Source organism: Myotis lucifugus, unplaced genomic scaffold, assembly GCF_000147115.1.
Source record: "Myotis lucifugus unplaced genomic scaffold, Myoluc2.0 scaffold_56, whole genome shotgun sequence".
Classification (NCBI taxonomy): domain Eukaryota; kingdom Metazoa; phylum Chordata; class Mammalia; order Chiroptera; family Vespertilionidae; genus Myotis; species Myotis lucifugus.
In genome coordinates, this window is record NW_005871104.1 from 6,298,243 (window position 1) to 6,320,940 (window position 22,698).

General features: G+C 46.8%; 1 protein-coding gene across 1 annotated transcript in view; it reads left to right on the forward strand.

Moving 5' to 3' along the window:
* FAT2 (FAT atypical cadherin 2) overlaps positions 1–22,698 on the forward strand; it is a 70,465-nt gene that overhangs the window by 43,546 nt on the left and 4,221 nt on the right. Inside the window, exons 13-22 of the mRNA XM_014456173.2 lie at positions 1,468–1,701; positions 3,064–3,447; positions 5,902–6,116; positions 7,123–7,260; positions 7,858–8,001; positions 8,307–8,504; positions 12,014–12,824; positions 16,117–16,262; positions 20,092–20,533; positions 21,503–21,623. Of these exons, the coding sequence (XP_014311659.1) occupies positions 1,468–1,701; positions 3,064–3,447; positions 5,902–6,116; positions 7,123–7,260; positions 7,858–8,001; positions 8,307–8,504; positions 12,014–12,824; positions 16,117–16,262; positions 20,092–20,533; positions 21,503–21,623 (2,833 nt within the window). The remainder of the gene's footprint in view (positions 1–1,467; positions 1,702–3,063; positions 3,448–5,901; positions 6,117–7,122; positions 7,261–7,857; positions 8,002–8,306; positions 8,505–12,013; positions 12,825–16,116; positions 16,263–20,091; positions 20,534–21,502; positions 21,624–22,698) is intronic.

Below are 22,698 nucleotides of genomic sequence, written 5' to 3' on the forward strand. Positions count from 1 at the left end.
GTGAGACTTGACATAGAGGAATTAGCCAGGGGATAAAAGAGTAGTAAGTAGTAGGGACAAACAAGACAGAAGGAGAATTTACACAAAGACCTAGTTTTTGCAAAGAGCGTGCACATCAGGACCTTACAGAGGGCCAGAAACTGGTGCACTGAAGGGGAGGAGACAGGGCAAAGGATAAGACCCTCAGGAGAGGGGCACCAAATCCACCTTTAGAGCCACTGAAGGATTTAGGCAGGTGAGTGTCAAGGTCAAAGATCTGCAGACTGGGGATAAAACCTGTATTATTGTAAGGATCAGAGATAAAGTATGTGGAAGCCTAGCCCAGGTCTGGCACATAATAAGAATTCAACAGATGTGGTTGCCATTGTCATTATCATTAGTTAGGGGACAAAGCAGAGAGCAGGAAGCTGAAAGTCCTGAAGGACAGACTGGGAATCCCTGGGAGAGGCTGGGCTGTGAGAGTTTGGTAAAGACAGGATGGGGTCTGCTTCCTTTGGAAGAGCAGCCCACAAAGGTAGGATCCCTGTCCTGATGTACGGGAGTGTGTGGGGATGGGCAGCACAGAGGGGCCCGGTCACGATGGGCCAGCTGCCAACACTTGGCTTGGAACCAGTAGCTTTGGAGATTCCTGAGCAGGGAGGTGGCGGTGAGAGTGGTGTCCCAGGAAGCTGGCTGAATAGACAGGAGACAACATTGTCCTTCCTGACTCCAGAATGGGAATGCTGAGTCACCCCAGGTGGGTTACCTGATCTCTTTCTGCTGTTGTTAGTTCAGCTGCAGGATGATTAGTGGGGTGAAAAAAGGGGGGGGCTGGTTTTTCTCAATATGGAAATAATACATATTTATTGTACAAAAATTCAAACAATGTAGGCGCATATTATGCAGAAATTGGAAAGCCTACATAATAATTAGCCTCTCCCCCAAAGATAAGCACTCTTGGTGTATAGTCTATTAGATTGGTTTTCCATGCATCTCCAAAATCTCTATACAGAATTCTATTTTGTGACTTGCTTTTTTTTCACATAACAATATCTTGGAGAAATTAGCAAGACAGTATGTAAAGCTCTATTATAATTCCTTTTTGGTTGCACAGTATTTTACTGTATGGCTAAATCATAATATATTTAACCAGTCTTTTTTGAAAAACATATAGGATGTTTTCAGTATGTTGCTATTATAAATAATATCTTTATTGGGTTGAATATTCTAGAGGATATATTCCTAGAAGTGAAATTGTGGGCTAAAGGATAAACACAGTTTATGTGTTGTTAGAAATTGTCTAATTGCTCTTTTGAAATGTTATGCCTCTTTGCAGCTTGTTGGTGTGGATGTCAAGTTGGTGATGTGGTGGTGGAGTGTGTTTGGGAGGATTAGGGAAGTGAGCAGGTATTGGGGGAGGGGAGTGGCTATAGGCTGGCCTTCTTTTCTCCCCAGAGAAAGCTTACCTGCTGCCATTTCTCTGGACAGGGGTGCTGACCACACTCACAGCCCTAGATCGAGAGAGGAAGGATGTGTACAGCCTTGTTGCTAAGGCGACGGATGGAGGCGGCCAATCTTGCCAGGCAGATGTGACCCTCCAGGTGGAGGACGTGAATGACAACGCCCCCCGCTTCTTCCCCAGCCACTGTGCTGTGGCTGTCTTTGACAACACCACCATTAAGACCCCCGTGGCCGTGGTACTGGCTCGGGATCCAGACCAAGGTGAGAACAGGAAGGCTTGGAAGCCATTTGCTCATGGGGTCACCTTGAGTGAGGGTTTGGCTCTGTGTGTTGCTCTGGGATTGGTAAGGACTGTGCCTCCTCACTGAGTTTATGGACACTTACAAGTGGAAAATATTCACAAACTGTATACCTCAGTGCTATATGACAAAAGATTTTGGCAATTTTTTGAGGCTAGTACAGAGCATTTCAGCCTCATTGTTTCTCATTGCCACTTAGACCTGGAGCCCTTTCAATCCTGCCATTTAACCTCAAGGACATTTTGAATGTCCTTTATTGGGTTGATTATTCTAGAGGATATATTCCTAAAAGTGAAATCTTAAGTATACTAATTTAATCTGATGTATACCAATCAGAATTATTTAACTCTGATTAATTTGCTATAAGAAAGGAGTTTGGGGCACAGACTTCATTAAGCCTACTAAATTCCTTGATCAATTTTCTATACAATAATGTGGAATCCTTTTCAATATCTTACATTTTCATTTTAATGACATCATTTTCATTAGATTTAATTCTTTTCCTTTTAAAATTTACAAGGCATATTGGAATCATCAGGAAGTATTTGTTCCATATTGTTCCAATTATAGCTTCTGCCATCAAGTGTTTTATTGTGATTCTACACACACACATACATATACATGGGGTGTCATGTATGTGTGTATGTATGTATGTGTGTATGTGTGTGTGTGTCCAATTTTTCTTGAGTCAAATTTTATAATTGAGGTAGGGTAAAAAAATGCCCTGGGGTCAAAAGTAGTCAGATCAACATAGGATATGATAATGATGATGATGATGATAAAAGTGGGATCAAAATATTCTCTTTTGTTTGACCCCAGCGAAGTAAATTGAAGACTTCCTAGAGGAAGTGAGCTTTAGCTTGGTGATGAAGGAGGTGAGAGATTTTTGGGGGGACGCAGGGGTATCAGGAAGGGCAAATAGTGCAAACGCAGCGAATGGCTACAAAGCACTGCAAATGCTCAATTAGCCAGTGCTTGCTCACCTCCAGGGGCAGGAAGCTCCCTACTTCCTAGGCAGCCCTTCCTTCCATGGTGCCTCAGATAATGATCAAGTGCTACCTATTTGGAGCTGAGAATCATTAGTACTGGTCCTGCCTCTGTGACCACCCAGATCTCCCAGACCCTAGCCCACGACAGCCCTTCCAAGACTAGGAGGTGGCGACTTCAGCCCCTACCTGCTTTAGCCCCAACCTCCCCTTTCAGGGTGGAGGAGCCCTAGTGTCTCCAGTCACGTGTTTCCAAACCCACCACCCTCACAGGACACATCCTCTGACCTTGCACCGTTTACCATGAACTGTCCAAATGCCCTCGGTCTCCTCCACAGGCGCCAACGCCCAGGTGGTTTACTCCCTGCCGGACTCTGCCGAAGGCCACTTTTCCATCGAAGCCACCACGGGTGTGATCCGACTGGAGAAGCCCCTGCGGGTCGGGCCGCAGGCAGCACTGCAGCTCACCGTCCGTGCCTCTGACCTGGGCGCCCCGATCCCGCTGTCCACACTGGGCACCGTCACGGTGTCCGTGGTGGGCCTCGAAGACTACCTGCCCGTGTTCCTGAACACGGAGCACAGCGTGCAGGTGCCCGAGGACGCCCTGCTCGGCATGGAGGTGCTGCAGCTGGCCACCCTCACCCGCCCGGGGTCTGAGAAGACTGGCTACCGCATGGTCAGCGGGAATGAGCAGGGGAGGTTCCGCCTGGATGCCCGCACAGGTGAGCGAGCGCTGGAGGCAGCCCTGGCCCTGGTCTTGGGGAACTTTGGATTCCTCACATACAGGGTGTATCTGCCCCACGCAGCTCCTCCCAGTCGAAACTCCTCTGGCCCTTTCTTCACTCTGCATCTCTCCAAGTACCAGGTCCCTTCTGCACCCCAGGGCCAGCTTATGTGGCAACCTCCCTTATTCCCCACATCCCCACCCAGCACCCTAAGCAATCCACTTGCCTCCCAGTTTTCAGCTTCAAGATTTCAGCTCACACCCAGCCATAGGAGGCTGAGGCCACCCTCCATTCTTGGCTGTAGAGGTATAAGCACTTAGTGAAATGTGGGGCTTAACAGCCCAGGGCAAAGCTGCCAGCTTCTCTCCTGGAGCCCTCCCCAAATATCCTGGCACCCCTGATTTCTCCTTATTCTAGTGAAGAGAGAGAGAGAGAGAGAGAGAGAGAGAGAGACCTAAGAAACGGTCTCCCCTCTTTGCTCCTAGCCATTGAAGAGTCTAAATCAGGCTCACAGAACCTCATGGAAGGACCTGAGAGGCTCCCAGGGCAACCCACACCCATGCGAGTCCTCCCAATAGTACCCCTGTAGTAATGCGATCTGCCTCCTAAAGCAGCCCCTTATTGTTGAGCAATATTTTCTTTTTTAAAAAAAAAAATAAATTTTTTTTATTGATTTCAGAGGGAGGAAGGGAAAGGGAAAGAGAGAGAAACATCAATGATGAGAATCATTGATCGGCTACCTCCTGCATGCCCCACACTGGGGATTGAGTCCGAACCCGGGCATGTGCCCTGACCAGGAATCAAACCATGACCAACTGGTTAATAGGTTGACACTCAACCACTGAGCCACGCCAGCCGAACTTGAACAATATTTTCTTAAAGATTGTATTATGAAGACTTTAAACGAATACAAAATAGAAAACAGTATAAACCAGTGGTCGCCAACCTTTCGGACCTCACGGACCACGAGTAGTCCGTGGACCTCTGGTTGGCGACTGCTGGTATAAACTACCTGTTCCCATCACCCAGCTTCAGGAATTTTTAACACACACCAGCTGGCTTCATCTTCACCCGTCACCCTCCCACGTCTACTCATAGCTGAGTTATTTTAAAGCAAATCCCAGACATTATATCATTTAGATTCTTCGGTGTGTATCTCTAAATGATAAGAGCTCCTTTTATAAACACAACCACAATACCATTATCACACCTAAAAGGTAATTCCTTAATATAGTCTAATACCTAGCCAGATAATTTTTTAGATTATCTTATAAATGTCTTTTGAAGTTAGTGTGTCTGTCAACAGCCCCCAAATGTTCACATGCATTTCACTTATATGCAAAATCTTAAGTCTCTTTTAATATCTGATGTTTTCCTTTCTATCTTTATTTCCCCCTGCCATTATTTAATGAAAAACTTGGGTCATGTGTTGGTCAGAAGTTTTTATATTTTGGGCTGTACCCTTATTATGTAATAATCTAACACGTCCCTCTAGCCCTTATAGGTCTTATAAATGACATTTGGATCAATGATCTTCATCAGGTTCAAGCTCAATTTTTTGGCAACAACTCTTTGTAGACGATGTTGGGCTCTCTTTTCACTATGTCTGGAGGCTGACTGGTTCTTTTTTCTGAGGTTAAGATTGACCATGGGCTTGAGGTTGTCAGCCTGATTCATCCAATATAGAGTTCTTCATCAGTTCTTCCTCTAAGGGTTTAGCATGCTTTGATGATTGTTTCCTAGGTATATTATTTCATTTGGAGCTGCAAAATGGTGATTTTTCTAACCCAATCATTCCTCGTTCATGTACTAACTGGAATTCTTTTATAAAGAAGAGTTTTCCACCATTAACTATTTGCTTATCCAGGAATGGCAGGAAAACCTTGTTCTTTTATTTTCTGATTTTTCAGAATAATACGTCTATGCCCTAACAATTTATTGAACAACTTTGGGTATTATATGGCTCTTTATAATTTAACTTCTGTCTTTTACTAGCTGAGTGAGTTTGAACAGGTCACTTAGCTGTTGGGAGAATCAGTTAACTCACCTACAAAATGGGAATCACTCTTTTATGTTCCATTGGGTTCTTATAGATATAATATAGGTAGATTTAATACTTCAGACTTAATGAGGTCTCAATGAAATATTACAGAAAGAAATGAGGGAAACACTGCCATTGAGAACAGCAATAGGAAAAATGAGAGAAGATGGAGGGAGAGAGGAAGGTAATGAGGGAGGGTAAATAAAGAGGGAGGTGAAGGAGGGGATGAGAGATGATGGAGGGACTGAAGGAGGAGCGGAAGAAGGAGACGATGAAGGAGGTGATGGAGGAGATCTGTCTCTCCTAACCTATTGAGGGTTTGGCTCAAGGCCTCTCAGCCCTCTGCCTTTATGTTCCCAACTGCCTCAGCGCTCATCACCTTCTCCCCCCACCCTCATTCCCCCCACCAGGGATCCTGTACGTCAACAAAAGCCTGGACTTTGAGACAAACCCCAAGTACTTCCTGTCCATCGAGTGCAGCCGGAAAGGTTCTTCTTCCCTCGGTGACATGACCACAATTGTGGTCAACATCACTGATATCAATGAACACCGACCGAGATTCCCCCAGGATCTGTACAGCACGAGGGTCTTAGAGAATGCCATCGTGGGTGACACTGTGCTCACAGTAAGGATCTACAATTTTGTTGTTTGGGGTACCTAGACTCTGGGGTAACTCTTATCTCTCTCTCTCTCCTGGTCATTCATGAGCATGAATTACTTTATCAATTAATACACCACAGACTTGACTCTGACTTGCAGCCACTCAGTCAAACTGTTTCCCACGACAAAATGTCTCAGGGACATGTTTAATAAGATCTAGATCAAGTACTGGCGGAAGAGGGCTCGGGAGAGGTCCCAGAAGACTATTAGAGGGTCCAAAGCCCGAGAAAGGCCTGGTCACAGCGCATGACAGGGAGTGTTAGTAGAGGAGGGGAAGGAGTGGGCATCAAATAACACCTCTTCACATCTAAGCGTGTAATTGTTCCCAATGCACGAGTGAAATTCTTTATGCCCATAGTCAAGGTTCTCTATGACCCCTCTTCATTCTGCCTTCCAGTCTTATCTCCTTCCACTCCCTGACATGCACCCTATGCTCCAACCACCTTGGAGGATGTACCTTTTCCCACACACCCTCTGCACTTTCACACCTCTGGGCTCACATTGTTTCCTCTGCTTGGAATGTGGGCTCCACTCCCAGAAGCCATCCTTTCTTCAAGGCTTCATGAATCCTCTAATCTCTCCAGATGGAATTTATCACTGTGTTTTCTAAGCTGATCAGCTTTCTAAAGTTGATCATATCTTGCCCACAAGTTAGAATTAGCCATAAAATTAGATATTAAGCTTTTTGTGAGCATATTTCTTTTGCCATATTCCTCACCTCCTAGCACAGGACCCAGGAACCTATTGGTATGGGTCAATGAGTAAATGAATTAATGAATGGATAGATGAATGAACCATGGCATGCTAAAGTCCATACCAAGATATAAATAATGAATTCCTTTGGCAAGGATGACTGTGGTCCAGTCATTGGGGAGGGGACATATCTGTTCCCCTTATACTCCCAGAGGCCAAGATTCCTTTCTGGTCCCTCTTGTCCCTCAATTCACAACCATCACCCCCTTCCACTGCAGGTATCAGCTACTGATGAAGATGGACCCCTAAATAGTGCCATCACCTACAGCCTGGTAGGAGGGAACCAGCTGGGGCACTTTGCCATTGACCCCAAGAAGGGGGAGCTACAGGTGGCCAAGGCCTTGGATTGGGAACAGGTGAGTCATGTGGGAGGGGCCCAATCTGAGCTCATCAAAGCAAATTATAACCCTGCTACAGGTCCAGAGTATGAATTGTGGTCAACACCCCATCCTGACATTTCTCCAGACCTGCCCTCACTTGTTTTCTCAGTGGGGCCTCTATGGCCTTTGAGGCCAGAGGCAGGAGAGGGACTGAATGACCCTTAACCTTCCCTGGAGAAGCTCAGGCCAGCTTCTCACCACTGACCAGGGGTCATCAGATCATTATAACAAGTTATCATTTATCAAGCACCTGCGCTGTGCCAGGAACTTTGCTAAGTGCTTTACATTCATTGTGCCATTTGGTCCTTAAAATAATCCAAGGAGGTTGATCCTGATATCATCCTCACAGAAGTCTGGTCACTTTCCCAAGGTTTCACAGATAGTAAAGGGTTGAATTGGAAATTAATGTCTGCCTAATTCCAGAACCTAAGCCCTAAAATGTTATGGTTGGGCAATGGGGGATGGACATAGGAAGTGTCTCTATCTTATTTTTCTGAAAACATTAATGGTAAATCAGGGGGTGGAATTGAGGGGTCTCATTGCTAGCTCTTCACTGGGCATCCTGCTATGTAGACTTCTAGCTACTCCCTGAGGCTCCGAGCCACAGACAGCGGGCGGCCCCCACTGCATGAGGACACAGACGTCGCCATCCAAGTGGTTGATGTCAATGACAACCCACCGAGGTTCTTCCAGCTCAACTACAGCACCTCCATTCAGGTATGTGCGGCCTTCCAGAGGCACACGGAACCCACCCGCCCCTCATCTCCCTCCTGGAGGAGAGCGCTCACCACTGGTGTCAGTATCCCCGAACAATGGCTGTGACCGTGCACTGGTCTAGATTGACAAAGTCAGCAACTAACTCACAAGCAGGCAGAATGCATGAATGACAGCTCAGGGTGCAGGCAAGGCCTGGGAGCAGCCAGAGTGCTGAGGACACATCCCAGAAAAGGGGATGCAGAAAGCTGTGAGAGGAAGAACTGGGGCTCATCTTGCTCTTTGATTTCCTGTTACTCTCGGTCTAGGAGAATTGCCCCATCGGCAGCAAAGTCCTGCAGCTGATCCTGAGTGACCCAGACTCCCCAGAGAATGGGCCCCCCTACTCATTTCAAATCACCAAGGGGAATGACGGCTCTGCCTTCCGAGTGACCCCAGATGGATGGCTGATGACCACCACATACCTGAGCAGGAGAGTCCAGGAATGGTATCAGCTTCAGATCGAGGTGAGGGGTGTGTTGGGCCGGTGGCGGTGATCATAGGGATAATAAATGTGCTGGCAAAATCACTACCAGGCTTCAATTATTAGAAAAAAACCAAGAGCTCTTATTATGTGCCAAGCACTGGGCTAAGTGCTAAACATGCATCATTGCAGTATGTCTTCACAACATGCGTTAGGGCAGGTATTGTTATAACCCCACTTTATAGATGTGATAACTGAGGTGCACAGAGGTTAACTGACTGGCTCAGAGCAATACTACCTATAAGTGGCAGAGGTGGATTGCTTCTGACCCAAAGACCCAAGCTCTTAATTTCTGCTCTTCTCCCGGGCAGAACACCCTCAACCTGGCTCTCACTCCTTAAGGTTGGTCAGGACAGCTCTCTGAACCTCAAGTCTTGTTAAAGACCTACCCCAGAGAATTGGTGTGGGGTCAAATGAGAGAACATATAGACATGTGTAGGGGATTTTGGTGTTATTGCTATGGGTTGTATGAGAATTACCCAATGATAGTGGCCAAGATGGCGGTCAAACACTACTCTCCCATTTCATTCCCCCCAAATCCTTTTCCTAAATCTCAAGTCTAGTGGACCCTGATAGTCTGTGAACTTCTCTAGGTTCAGGATGATGTATTCATCCATTCAGCCAGTCAACTAGTCATTCATGCATTCAGTCTTTCAACAAATATTTATTGAGTACCTATCATATGCCGAACCCTATGCTAGCTTCTAGTAATACAGCAGGGAAAGAAGTGAATGGTTCCTGCCCTTGTGGGCTTTTGATTCTAATTGTGGAGATAAACAATAAATAAATGAAGAAAGAAAGTGATTAGGGCTCCTAAGGCACAGGAAGATACATATTCAGAGGGTGGCTGCCCTCATGAAGAAGGGACATTTTGAGCTGAGACCTGAGGAGCCAGCTATGTAAAAAGTGGGCAGGAAAGTGTCACAGACAGGAAGGTCCTGAGTTGGAAAAGAGCTTGCAGTGACCTGAGATGTGGCCATGTGGTCAGAGCATTGTGAGCAATGGTGGGAATAATCCTGAGGAGATGAGCTGGGCAGGTGATAGAGGCCTCATAGCTTGAGTGATTGTATTATTTAAGATCCAAACCAGGATGCTCTTGAGAGTGAGAGAGGCACTAAAAATAATTAACTGATAACTGATCTACAACAGGTGAAAAATCAAACTGTCCTGGGCAAACAAAGAGGTATTATCATCCTAATTACAACCCTTGACAATACTTTTAGATTCCAATCTAAGTGCAGTGAGAAGTGGTTGAAGGGTCTCAAACAGGGAAGTGACCCATCTTGTGTCTCAGGAGTTCTTTTTGCAGCTCTAGAACAGGGGCGGGGAACATCTGGCCCATGAGCCGTATAAGGCCCAAGAAATCATTTGGTCTGGCCCTGCCAAGACATTAGGGGTGAGTTATTAAATGTTTGACCAAATAGAGCAGGCTAATTTTTTTTAAAAAATATATATTTTATTGATTTTTTACAGAGAAGAAGGGAGAAGGATAGAGAGTTAGAAACATCAATGAGAGAGAAACATCGATGAGCTGCCTCCTGCACACCCCCTACTGGGGATGTGCCTGCAACCAAGGTACATGCCCTTGACCGGAATCGAACTCGGGACCCCTCAGTCCGCAGGCCGACACTCTATCCACTGAGCCAAACCGGTTAGAGCGAGCAGGCTAATCTTTAAGTTGATAATTTTGTATGGCCCGAGGATGATGTTATAAATATCCAAATGACCCTTGGCAGAAAAAAAGATTACCCACCCTTGCTATAGAAAGAGCAAATGAAGGGGGCAAGAGTGGTTGAAGGACAACAATAAGAAGTCACTGTTATAGTGGAGATAGTGGTGCTGAGACCTTGAGATGATGATGAAGTGGATAGATTTGGGACAAGTTTTGCATGGAAATAAACATGAGTTGGTGAAGGGCTGGATATGGGGAGAGAGAGAAAAGAGAAGCATCAGGGATGAGTTCCAGGTTCTTGGCTCCATGAAGACTGGGTGGTTGGGCCACTTCTGAGACGGGAGAGACTGTGGGGGATGGGAGAAGTACGCGTCTATGGGGTAAAATGAGGGCTCTGTTTTGTGCATGTTACTTTTTAGGCGTCCAGGAGACATCTAAATGGAGGTGTGCAAAAGGTAGTTGGGAGTTGGAGTCTGTAGATCAGAGGACAGGTGTGGGCTAATGTAGAGGATGCTCAAAGCCAAGGGTATGGACGTGATTGACCTCTGTATCTTGGCCCAGATAAATCTCTCAGTAACGATTGGCAGCATCACTATTTCTTTGACTTGTCCTGCATCTCCACTTCCATTCACTGGGAGGCACTATAAACCAGCAAAGAAACAGGCTATGGACACAGGCAGGAGTTCAGATTCTGCTCTGGCCTTATCTGCTGTATGGCTTTATATATTATACTTGGTAGTAGTATTGTTGTTGCTAGCCTTGGAGTGCACATGGACAAGATATTACTGTAGGGAAAATTGGAGACCCTTGTTGACAATTGAGAAAATGATAATGTTGCTGAGGAGAGGAAGGAAAACTTCGTCTTTGCTAAGTCTGGGCAAAAAGTTGCAGGGACAGCTTGGTAACATGTGAAAGGAAAATGCATTTTTTATTTACATTCTTTTCCTTGCTTCAATGAGGTCATGTCACCGCCTTGCTTAAAACCTTCAATAACTTTTCATGGCTCTGACATAAAATGCCACCTTGTGCTCCTCTGCCCATCAGTGACCAGGTCCCTGCTTTTCTCTCTCTCACCTTGTCTTCTGCTCTGCCCACTCCTCTGGCAACAGTGGCCCCTTGCTGTTTTGTTAAGCACACCACATTCTTTCCTACCAGAGAGTTGTTCCCTGTCCATCACCTCTTGTCCTCCCCTCTTCTCATCCCTCAGGATTCAGCTCAAGTTTCACCTCTTCCAAGAAGAGACGCCTTCTCTTCCACCCGGTCTTTCAATCTTCAGATGTCTCTGCCACTTCGCTCTGTTTATTTCCTCCATAGTACTTTATCCAAGAGTGACATCCTCTGGTTTATTTGGCAACTTACTTATTGCTCTTTTCTCCTGATCACAGCAGAGGGCCTGGCCCATAGAAGGCACTCAACAATTGCTCGCCCCAACCCTGAGCCCAATCACAGAGTAAAAGGGAATCCCAGAGAAAACCTCCTGAGGCTGATGGGGGCCACGAGGGATGCACACTGGAATCGCTAAGAGACCTTTGATGACTCACTTAGACAATGAGAGAAGTTCAAGAGGAAGGAGGTGGATCATGTGGCTGGAAGGGTTTAGGGAGAGGCTCAGAGCAGTGTCCAATGAGGAATTCGAGTTTAGTTTTACTGTGTGGTGCAGGATGTAACTCCCTCCACAAAACCTTCAGTGCTAGTATTTTCTTACTCAGATGCGACAGCATGCTGAGGCTGCCTCAAGCAGAGAGACGTGATTCCCCAGGAGGCAGGCAGCCTGTTGGGGCCACAGTCCTATGGTAATGCCGTGCTTCCCTCGCCCACAGGTATCAGACAGTGGCATCCCGCCCCTTTCATCTTCCACATCTGTTAGAGTCCACGTCACGGAGCAGAGCTACTACCCACCCTCCGCCCTCCCATTGGAGATCTTCATCACCATCGGGGAGGAGGAGTTCCAGGGTGGCATGGTGGGCAAAATCCATGCCACAGACCGAGACCCGCAGGACACGCTGACCTACAGCCTGGCAGAAGAGGAGACCCTGGGCAGGCGCTTCTCAGTGGGTGCGTCCGATGGCAAGATCATCGCTGCCCAGGGACTGCCTCAGGGTCGCTACTCGTTCAATGTCACAGTCAGTGATGGGACCTTCACCACCACTGCTGGGGTCCACGTCCACGTGTGGCACGTGGGGCAGGTGGCTCTGCAGCAGAGCATGTGGATGGGCTTCTACCAGGTCACCCCAGAGGAGCTGGTGAGCGACCACTGGAGGAACCTGCAGAGGTTCCTCAGCAACAAGCTGGACATCAAAAAAGCCAACATCCACCTGGCCAGCCTTCAGCCTGCAGAGGCCACGGCCGGGGTGGATGTGCTTCTGGTCTTTGAGGGGCATTCTGGAGCCTTCCACAAGCTGCAGGAGCTGGCAACCGTCATCGCTCACTCAGCCAAGGAGATGGAGCACTCAGTGGGAATTCAGATGAGGTCAGCCATGCCTGTGGTGCCCTGCCAGGGGCCAAGCTGCCAGCGTCAAATCTGCCAAGAGACAGTGCACCTGGACCCCAGGGTGGGGCCCACGTACAGCACAGCCAGGCTCAGCATCCTAACCCCACGGCACCGCCTGGAGGGGAACTGCGCCTGCAATGGTAAGGAACGGGCCTTCCCCAGGGCAGCCAGCACTGCGGGCTCCACCAGCCTGACGCTAGGGCTGGAGAGCCCAGGGAGGGTCTGTGGGATACCGAGAGGGGAGCTTTAACAGGGCTAAAGACTAGGGACCACCAGAAGGCAGGTGTGGCCTCACAAACTCTAGTCACAGGATAGCACCCTATTCCTGGCCACTTTTTGGAATTTTGAAGAAAATGGTAATACAAGAGGCAGTTTAGCATCATAGCATGGACTCTGGTATCAAGCTCCCTGGGTTCAAATCTCAGCTCTGCCACTTGCTAGCCACGTGACCTTAAGAAAACTACTTAACCTCTCTGTACCTTAGGGCTGTTATAGGAATTAAATAGCAAGTGTTGGCTTAGAAAAGCACCTGCTACAGAAAGTGGTCAATAAACAACAGTTCCTAATACTACTACTGTTATTACTGTAGCCTGATGGTTACAACTTCAAGGTTTAGACTAGATGGCTCAGGTTCAAGCCCCAGCTCTATCACTTACTAGCTGTGTAACCTTGGGGGTTTATTAAAATCCTCTGGGCTTTAGTTTCTCACCCACAAAATAATGAAAATATCATCGTCTGCCTCCTTGAGTTGGTTTGGGGAATAAATTACTTATGAATATAAAAGCACTTAACCTTAGCTGCCCATTATGAGCACCACATGAATGGCAGCTGTCATTCAGTGTAGCAGTTGTTGCTATAAGTCAGCGGTTCTCAACCTGTGGGTCGCGACCCCTTTGGCGGTCGAACGACCCTTTCACAGAGGTTACCTAAGACCATCCTGCATATCAGATATTTACATTACGATTCATAACAGTAGCAACATTACAGTTATGAAGTAGCAACAAAAATTTTATGGTTGGGTCACAACATGAGGAACTGTATTTAAAGGGCCAGAAGGTTGAGAACCACTGCTATCAGTATTCTGCTATGTGCCAGGCTCTTTGTAGGTTACCCAAACTCAGTATCACCACAACCCTACGAAGCGGGGTCATAGCTCCATCTACAGTTGGAAATGAAGGATGGGGATTATATTATACTAGAGGCCCCATGCATGAAACTCGTGCAAGGGCAGGCCTTCCTTCCCCTGGCTGCTGGCACTGGCTTCCCAGGACCCAGGCTTCCCTCGCAGCCCTGGCTTCGTCCGGAAGGATGTCCAGTCTAATTAGCATAACATGCTTTTATTATTATAGATTGGTTTGCCTGAAACTGTAGCCTCCAACAGACTGGTTATTCAAGTACCTGTGCATCCCACTCTAAAGCCTGAGCTCTTTGCCCAGCTCTTCGGGAACTCAGTTTTCTGACGGGCTTCACCCTGTGCCCTGGCATTCAGACCAATGCACGTGAGCATTGGCAGCAAGAGAATGACCTTGCCCCAGCTCACATCGCCCCCTGCCTGGCATGGCCTACCCTCCATGGGTCCACCTGGTTTGCCCTAGGGAATTCTTTCTCAGATGTGTGCACTTTCTCTGGGCCCACTGGATTTAGGCTCGGTGATCTCGGGTGGGGGGCTCCCTTCTGTGTCCCTTGCCCCAGAGTGGGTTGCAGGGAAAGTGATGGCTGAAGCTTCTCTCTGGACCATCTGGCATCAGACAGCAGAGGTTCTAAAAGTAAAGATTGTGCAAATTCACCCGGGGAGTGTGTTTTTAAAGAGACCTGCTCCTGGTGTCACCTCCAGACTCTTATTTAGAAAGTCTTGGGTGAGGCCTGGCATTGGCATTTTTGTGTGTGTGTGTTTTTGTTGCTGTTGTTGTTTTTTGGTCATTGTTGTTGTTTTTCATGGCATTGCCATTTTTAACCTGCACCTCAGTCGATGCCGAAGCCAGTGGTCCAAGGGCTGCACTTAAAGAAATACTAGATGGGCTGGCTCACACATCACCAGAATCACTTGGACAGAAGTTTTAGGTGATTTAAAAAAAAATCTTATGGAAATAGAGCATACAGAAAGATCCTTGTGTCATAAGTGTACAGCTCAGCAAGTTTTCACAAGCCAAATACACTGGTGTAACGAGAACCTAGATCAAGAGTCAGAACATGACCAGCACAGAAACCTCCCCTGGCCTCTCTTCCAGTCGCTATAGCCATCCTGGGGAGAGACTGAAAATACAGACTCCCGCGTGCCAGCAGAACCACTGCGCTGTCCTCTCCGAGGGGAGAGCCTGGCATTCCGTATTGTAAAAGACTCCAGTTGAGGCTGATATTCAGCCAGGTTTGGGAATTCCTGACCTAGATTACAATATCCCATCCAATAATGAGCTACCACAATGGAACTGCCAGCATCAGAGAGGATTAGACCTACAGTATGATGGCCTCTTAGGATTTTATAATCCCGCATGCCTCAGGCTTTTGGGTTCTTCATTCTCCTTTTGGCCTTGTTCCCTCTTCAACAATTCCTCTTCCCTAAGTCTCAGGGTCTGTACCACTAACCCCTTCCCCTGACAACGATAAGCTTATTCACAGGGAATTGATATCTGAACTCAGTTCTGGGGAGGGTGGAGTTTAAAAAGTCTCAGGAGGGCAGTGCTTAAGATTGCACAGCGTTTCCCAAAGCGGGTTCCACAGAATGTAGTTGCCAAGGGCTATGGATAGGTGGTCCACATAGAGGGTCCCAAGGCCAGATGAGCTTGAGAAATCAAGTGTGGGTGAAAGTTCAGACTCCTGTGCAACTGCATATCAGCAATTCTGCAGGGTTTGGAGTATGCAGGACTTCACAGAAGTTCTAGCCACGCGATCTATCACTTCCTTTATCACAGTGTCTCCTGGCCTCGCAGTGGCATTTCATTTGGGAAGTGCCTACCCAAATGGTTCCACTCCTAATGAGGGAGATCTCTTGAGGCAAAAAAGAAACAAAACCAAAAACACCATATGGTGTTCCTGAAATCACACAGATATGCAAAGTCCTCTCCAATTCTACTTCCTTCTTCCCCAAGTGATATAGAAATGACACAGAAACTATATAGAATAGAAATTTTTATTTCCACACATTTGAGTGATTATATTTCTGCCTTGATTCCTGCTTTGTTAATGGTTTGAGCTCACAGTTTCTGACCCAGGCTGGCACCCAAGGCAAATGTTCCTGGGGCCAAAGGAGGGTGTGCAGGGTGATGGCCCTTATCTTGCTGTGTGACCCAGGACAAGTAACCCCCAGCCTCGTTTCTCCATCTATTAAATGAGCAATGACTCTGCTGGCCGCCCAAGGGTTGAAGGAGGCAATCGGTGCCAGGGCTCCATGGGGACCATTTTACATGGAGGTGACACCTCTGGTTGCTTTCACAGGTACTGCTGCAAGGTTCAGCGGTCAGAGCTTCGGGCGGTACAGTCTCCCAGAGGCTCAGAACTGGCACATCCGTTTCCGTCTGAAAACACGCCAGTCACAGGCCATTCTCCTGTTCAGCAATGGCACAGTGTATGTCTCCCTGAAGGTAAGGCACCGATGTCATGGGAATGTGCCAGGCTGGGAGGTGGGGGCAGCATGAGCATGGCCAAGAAGGCCAATTTCTGCAAAGAAATCCCTGACTATTGGGTCAGGACATGAGACTTTCCAACCATGATGGCCAAAGCCACCCCACCTAGATATATGTCCAGGTCGGGCTGTTCTAGGGGTTAACAGAGAGTCTCTGAAGATAGGAAGAGGGATGGGTGTGGCCACCTAGCCCTGGTGCTTTTATCACCTTTGCTGAGTAATAGAACAGTGTTTACCACTGGGGTGCTCAAGATGACAAACAGATTACAGTACATGGGAGAAAATGAGTTTCCTTTCGAATGGTCTTTCAGTCCTTCTGCTTACATCATCTAGAACATCTCAGTTTACCTTCCTGATTTAACACCTCTAGCACACATTTCAGTCTCCCACTCTGACAAAGAGAAACAGACTTGGGCTAGTTAGAATTTAATTCATCCAATAAATATTGACTGAGCATCTGGTATGTGACAGGCTCTGTTCTAGGTGTTTGGGTCTCATCAGCGAGTAAGACAAAAAAACCCCTTAGAACAGTGGTTCTCAACCTTCCTAATGCCGTGACCCTTTAATACAGTTCCTCATGTTGTGGTGAACCCCAATTTCATTGTTACAAATTGAACATAATTAAAGCATAGTGATTAATCACAAAAACAATATGTAACTATATATGTGTTTTCCGATGGTCTTAGGCGACCCCTGTGAAAGGGTCGTTCGATCCCCAAAGGGGTCTCGACCCACAGGTTGAGAACCGCTGCCTTAGAACTTTCATCCTACAGGGCAGACTGACAATAACCATAATAACTAAGAAAATTATAGAGTTTGTCCAAATGTGATAAGTGCTTTGGATTAAAGGGGGAAAAGGTGAAGGGAAATCGGGAGTATGGGGAGTTACAATTTTAAATAAAGTGGTTAGGAAAGGCTTCATTGAGGTGGTAATTGAACAATAATTTGAAGGGGGTGAGGGGGTTAGCTTAGACAGCTGGGGGAACAGCATTCTAGGTCAAAGGAATAGTAATTGGCCGGAGATTCCTTACATGCTTAAAGCACAAGCCCGAGGTCTGTACAGTTTGACGGAAGTGAGCAAATGGGACAGTAGTAGGAGGAGTTGAGGTCAGCGATGTAATGAAATGGGGGCAGATCTATAAAGGTCGCACAGGCCATTTAAGGACTTTGGCTTTTATTCTGAGCAAGATGGAGGGCCTCAAAGGTTTTGAGCAAAGAATTAACATATGCAGAAAGGATCCTCATGGCTACTGTGCTAAGAATAGACCTTGGAAGGACAAGGCCAGAAGCAGAGAGACCCAGCCAAAGAAGCAATAATTCAGGTGAGAGATGACGGTGGTTTAGATCAGGGCAATGACAGTGGAACTGGGAAGAAGAGGTCAGACTCTGGATAGATTTTGAAGGTAAAGCCAACAGGATTTCCAGATGAATTGAATAAGGGCTGGGAGAGGAAGCAAGGAGTAAGATTTTGGCCTGAGCAACTAGAAGGGATAGAGTTGCCGCCAACAGACCCGGGGAAGAATATTGGTAAAGCAGGTTTGGGGGGAAGATCCAGAGTTCAGTTTTGGACATGTAAGTTTGAAATGCCTATTAGACCCTCAAGTGGAGCTGGATAAACAAGTCTAGTGTTCGTGAGAAAGGTCTGGGCTGGAGATGAAGATCACTAAGGAGTGCAGATTAAAAAGAGAGAAGACCAGAGACACTAACACTGAGACGTAGGGGGAAGAGGAGGATCCAACAAAGGAGACTGAAAAGGAGCAACCAATCACAGTGAAGGAAAACTAAGACAGTATTGTATCCAGGAAACCAAATGAAGACCACGTATCAAGAAGGAAGGAGTGATCAGCTGGGTGATAAGCTGGTGAGAGGTCAGCTAAGATGGGAAGTGATTTTAATCACTGGATTTGGCAACACAGAGGTCACTGAATACCCTGACACCAGTAGTTTCAGTGTTGTCGTGGGTGAGGGTGGAATTTTGCTGCAAAAGAGAAGCAAAGAAAAAAAAAAGATCTTTGGCAAGAGAAGTGGGATCAAGACAACTTTTAAAAAATAATATTAGAGCAATAACGTTTGTATGACAAGTGGGATGATCCAGCAGAGAGTGAACAAAGATCTAGGAAAGAGAAAGGAGAGTCAGTGAAATCTTGTCCTTGAAGAAGTAAGGGAGGGGGGAGATCTAGTACATGAATGGAGAGATTGGCTTTCACCAAAGTGGATCCATGTGATTATGAGTGTCTTCAAATCCCCATCTGATTTGTAGAATAAGAATGGGGAGGGAGGCATTAGGGATCTGAGAAGAGAGAAGTTGTAAAAACAGGCACATGGGAGAGTAAATGGACTAAGGAAGATAGTACAACTGTTGAGCAGCATGAAGGGCTCATTGGAGACTCATGGTCATGAAATTAAAGGGAGACCAATAAGTAAGCCTGTGTGTTTCTCTCCAACCAAATTCAGCTCCATGATGATCATACAGAATAAGGGAAGAGTTGAGTTTTACCAATTTGTGGGTTTGCCAATTGAGTTCTACCAAGTGAGAGAGGGACAGAACAACTGGATGAGGAGAGGAATGATGGCTTTGCTGAGGAGAAGAGAGACAGTGAAAAGATGGTGGGATCAATGGATTTGTGGTTCTGGGTAAAGTCAAAGGAGTGATTTAAGGACAATGTTTTGAGTTCTACTTATTTTGTCATTCTATTTTTCTATTTACTGTATATAAGTTTCCTTTTTAAGGAAATAATGGTATAGGCAGTGTTGAATCAGGGAAAAAATCAGGAAGGTGATGTATAAATGGCTAACTCCTGAAAACACTGGGTTGTATCTTTAAATTTCACCCAGAAAAAGCACTCCCTACCCTACAGTGACCAGAAAAAGATTTGACCACAAATCAACCAACTTCGTAGGATGAGGTGAACTAAAATGTTTTAATTCAGTGGGATTTCAGGCTTTTTGATTTTGGGACTCTTCACTCTCTTTAAAATGACTGAAGATCCTAAGGAAGTTTTGTTTATATGGGTTATATGTAGCTATCGATGTTTCCAATATTAGAAATGAAAACTGACAAATGTTAAAATCTTTATTTGCTAATTCATTTAAAACCAAGGAAGTCATTACATGTTCACATAAAAACCATATATTTAAAAAATAATTACATTTTCCAAAAAAATTAAAAAGGAGCAGTGTTTTATAATTCTCTCTGATGTCTGGCTTAGTAGAAGACAGCTGGCTTTTCATATTTACTTCTACCTTCGTCTGCTGTGATAGCACATATCAGAAATCTCCACTGTATATTTGTGAGAGTAAAAAGGGCAAATAATGTCTTAGGATTATTATGAAAGTAGTTTCCATTTGCAGAGCTTCTGAATAGATCTTGGAGACACTTCAAGAACTGCTGAACTGTTGTGTAAGGCAGTGGGAGTGAGAGGGGGGTTTGGTATCCTTGAAGGCCAATGTTCAGGAATGCAGAACACTGGAGAGGCCTGTGAACGAGAATCCAAAAGACAGCAAGGCATCTCTGGGTCTCAGTTTCCTCATCTGTGAAGTAGAGATGTTGTCCCTGCCCAGGCCATCCCATGGAGTGCAATGAGGGGAAAATAAAACCAGAGACAGGAGAGCATTTTGAAGGTTTTTATTCTCTACAAACACAAAACTAAAACTGCCTTAAAAATCACCAGACACTACCCCTCCCACCATGAAAATACAACCAGCATGCTTTGCCCCGGCAGCCTGTTGCAGGGCTTTCTATAAGGACTCCTTGGCTTTGCTGATGGCCATCTGGGTTTCCTTTGCAGCTGGTCCATGGAGTGCTCCAGCTGGAATACAGTTGCCCACGTGGTTTCAATGGAACGCTTTCCTCCTGGCCCCATGTGAATGACGGCAAGTGGCACTCAGTTCTGGTGAAGGAGACGGACACTTCCACTCGGCTGTTGGTTGACAGCTCAGGCAACGGCTCCCTTGTGCTCCCAGAGAACTGCCAGGGCCTGAGGCCCAAAAGAGACCTTTTTCTAGGCGGCTTTGTCCTCTCTCACTCTCCCCCGAACGTCTCCCAGGGCTTTGAAGGCTGCCTAGATGAGGTCATGATCAATGGACAGGCACTGGAGCTGATGGCCCATGGCAAGAAGGTGGCAGGCTTGCTGGAGAGGCAGGACCTCACCCAGTGCTGCGCCCACAGCCAAGACTGCAGCCAGAACCCGTGTCTCAACGGCGGGAAGTGCTCACAGGCCCTCGGGACAGGTAAGCACTTTGTATTTTCTGGCTTATTCACCAATAGTTAAAACAGGTATTTTCAATAACTTTTTGCTGATTGAGTAGCTAAGGCCCATGAAGACACAGTATCCTGTTCTAACTCACCCAACTATTCAGTAGCAGGGACACAGCTGCAGATCTGAGCACTTCACTTTTTTGCTTGGAGCCTTGCAATGTCTTCCCCCTGCTGTTCGATAGAGTCCCAATTCCTAATTCCTGCATATGGCTCATACCTCCCATGCCCTGACCCCTTCCACTCCCCCCTCTTTCAGCAGGCTTGCCCACCCTAGCATCATTTTAATCCCTGGGACTTGCCACACCCTCCGCTCTAAGCCTTTACACACATTCTCCTCTGCCTGAAACACCTTCCGCTTTGCCCCTCTATCTTTCTGCCTGGTTAATCTTTACTCATCCTCCAGGTCTCAAATGAAATAGTGTCTGCTCCAGGAAACCTCCCCCAACACTTCCCTTCAATAAACTAATTTTTATGATAATTACTATTAGTATTGATCCCAATTTTGCCACTTACTGGCTGTGTGGCCTTAAGCAAATGCCATACATTCTCTGTGCCTCATTTCCTCACCTGCCATCCACTTGTACCTTCCCCTGATGAGGAGGATAACAGAAACCAATCTTGGAGATGTCATGAGGGTCAAATAAGCTCGTCCATGAAGAGTCTTACTTAGAATCAGTGTTGTCTGGGTAAATGAGGAGGATAGGCAGTATTCTTGAGATGCCCACTCTCTGCAGGACTATAAGCTGTTTGAGGGCCAGGATCAAGCCTCCTTGACTAGCAGGGCATCAGTGGTCAAGATGGTGTTTGGCCCTCAATAAATAAATGTGCACACGGGTGCCTGCAGACATGCGGAGGCCTCCCCTCGCCCCAGAGGGCCTCTCCACCTGGAGGCCTGCCTGCCAGGCCAGTGCACTCTCTCACCTCCCTTCCCTCCCTCCCAGGCTATTCCTGCGAGTGTCCCCCACAGTTCTCTGGGAAACACTGTGAACAGAGAAATAACTGCACTTTGACACCTTGCCTGGAGGAGAACGGAAACTGCAGCTCCTCCCCTGAAGGAGTCAGGTAAGCACGGGAGAGGCCTCCTGCCATTGGCTCCTCACCCTGGATTTGGCGCCATTAGGGAATGAGCTCTGCTCTCTGAACTCTAGGGAGGCCGATGGGAGGGAAGAGGCTGAGTGCTCCAGGACCTGGCTTCTCCTCCGACCACCTGCAGCAGAGCCTCTGGGAGAGGGAGGTGCTTGTTAATATTTCCCAGGCCCCATTCTGAACCTGATGAATCAGACTCCCCAGGCTGGGGCCCAGGAACCTGCACTTCTAACCAGCTCCTCAGGTGGCTCTGATCTTTGATAAAGTCTGAAAATAGCTCAAGCTCTTAGTCTTTTGCTCTGGACTGTGACTTCCCAGAAGCGACCTGGAGACAATGACCACTTGGTAGAGGTACTGCTGTGATCTCAAACCCCACTGCCAGCCACCTATACCTCATATTATGCTGGCTTGGGGGAGAAGGTAGAGGGGTTGCAAGAGAAGGCGAATCAGCTACGAATCCTAGAGGTCAGAGGCTTTGGCAATCTGGTTTTATGGCTTCCCAACTTTTGAGCCTTTAAGAAAAATCATGAGTGAGACTAATGAAAAATGTACATTCCTAGACCAATTAAATCGGAATTGCCAAGGAACGAAACCTGGGATTCTACTTTTTTTTTTTTTTTTTTTTTACAAACTCCCAAGGGAGCCCCTGCTGTCAGCCTGTGCATAAGGGAGCCACTAATTTTACAGATGGGGAAACTGAGGCCCAGAGAAGGAAAGAGCTTACCCAAGATCCTCCTGTGTGTTTATAACCCAAGTCCTCCTTCTTGGCAACTGACAATTCCAACCCCACTTCACTTGCTGCTCTGCAGTACACAATGCTCTCCAGCCGGCAGGTGTGTTGGGAGAACACTCCCTAGCTGACAGTGGTGTTTGCATTTTAACAGAGGAACTTGGGGAGGACAACATTAAACCCCAAAGGGTAGTTTCAGGTACTGGGGGATGTTCGGGATCAGGTGGAATGGAGGGAGCCTCTCCCAATATCCCTTCAAAAGTGGACAAAGCCAGCCATAGACGTCTCCTAAGAGCCTTCCACCATGGAACACTAAGCTGA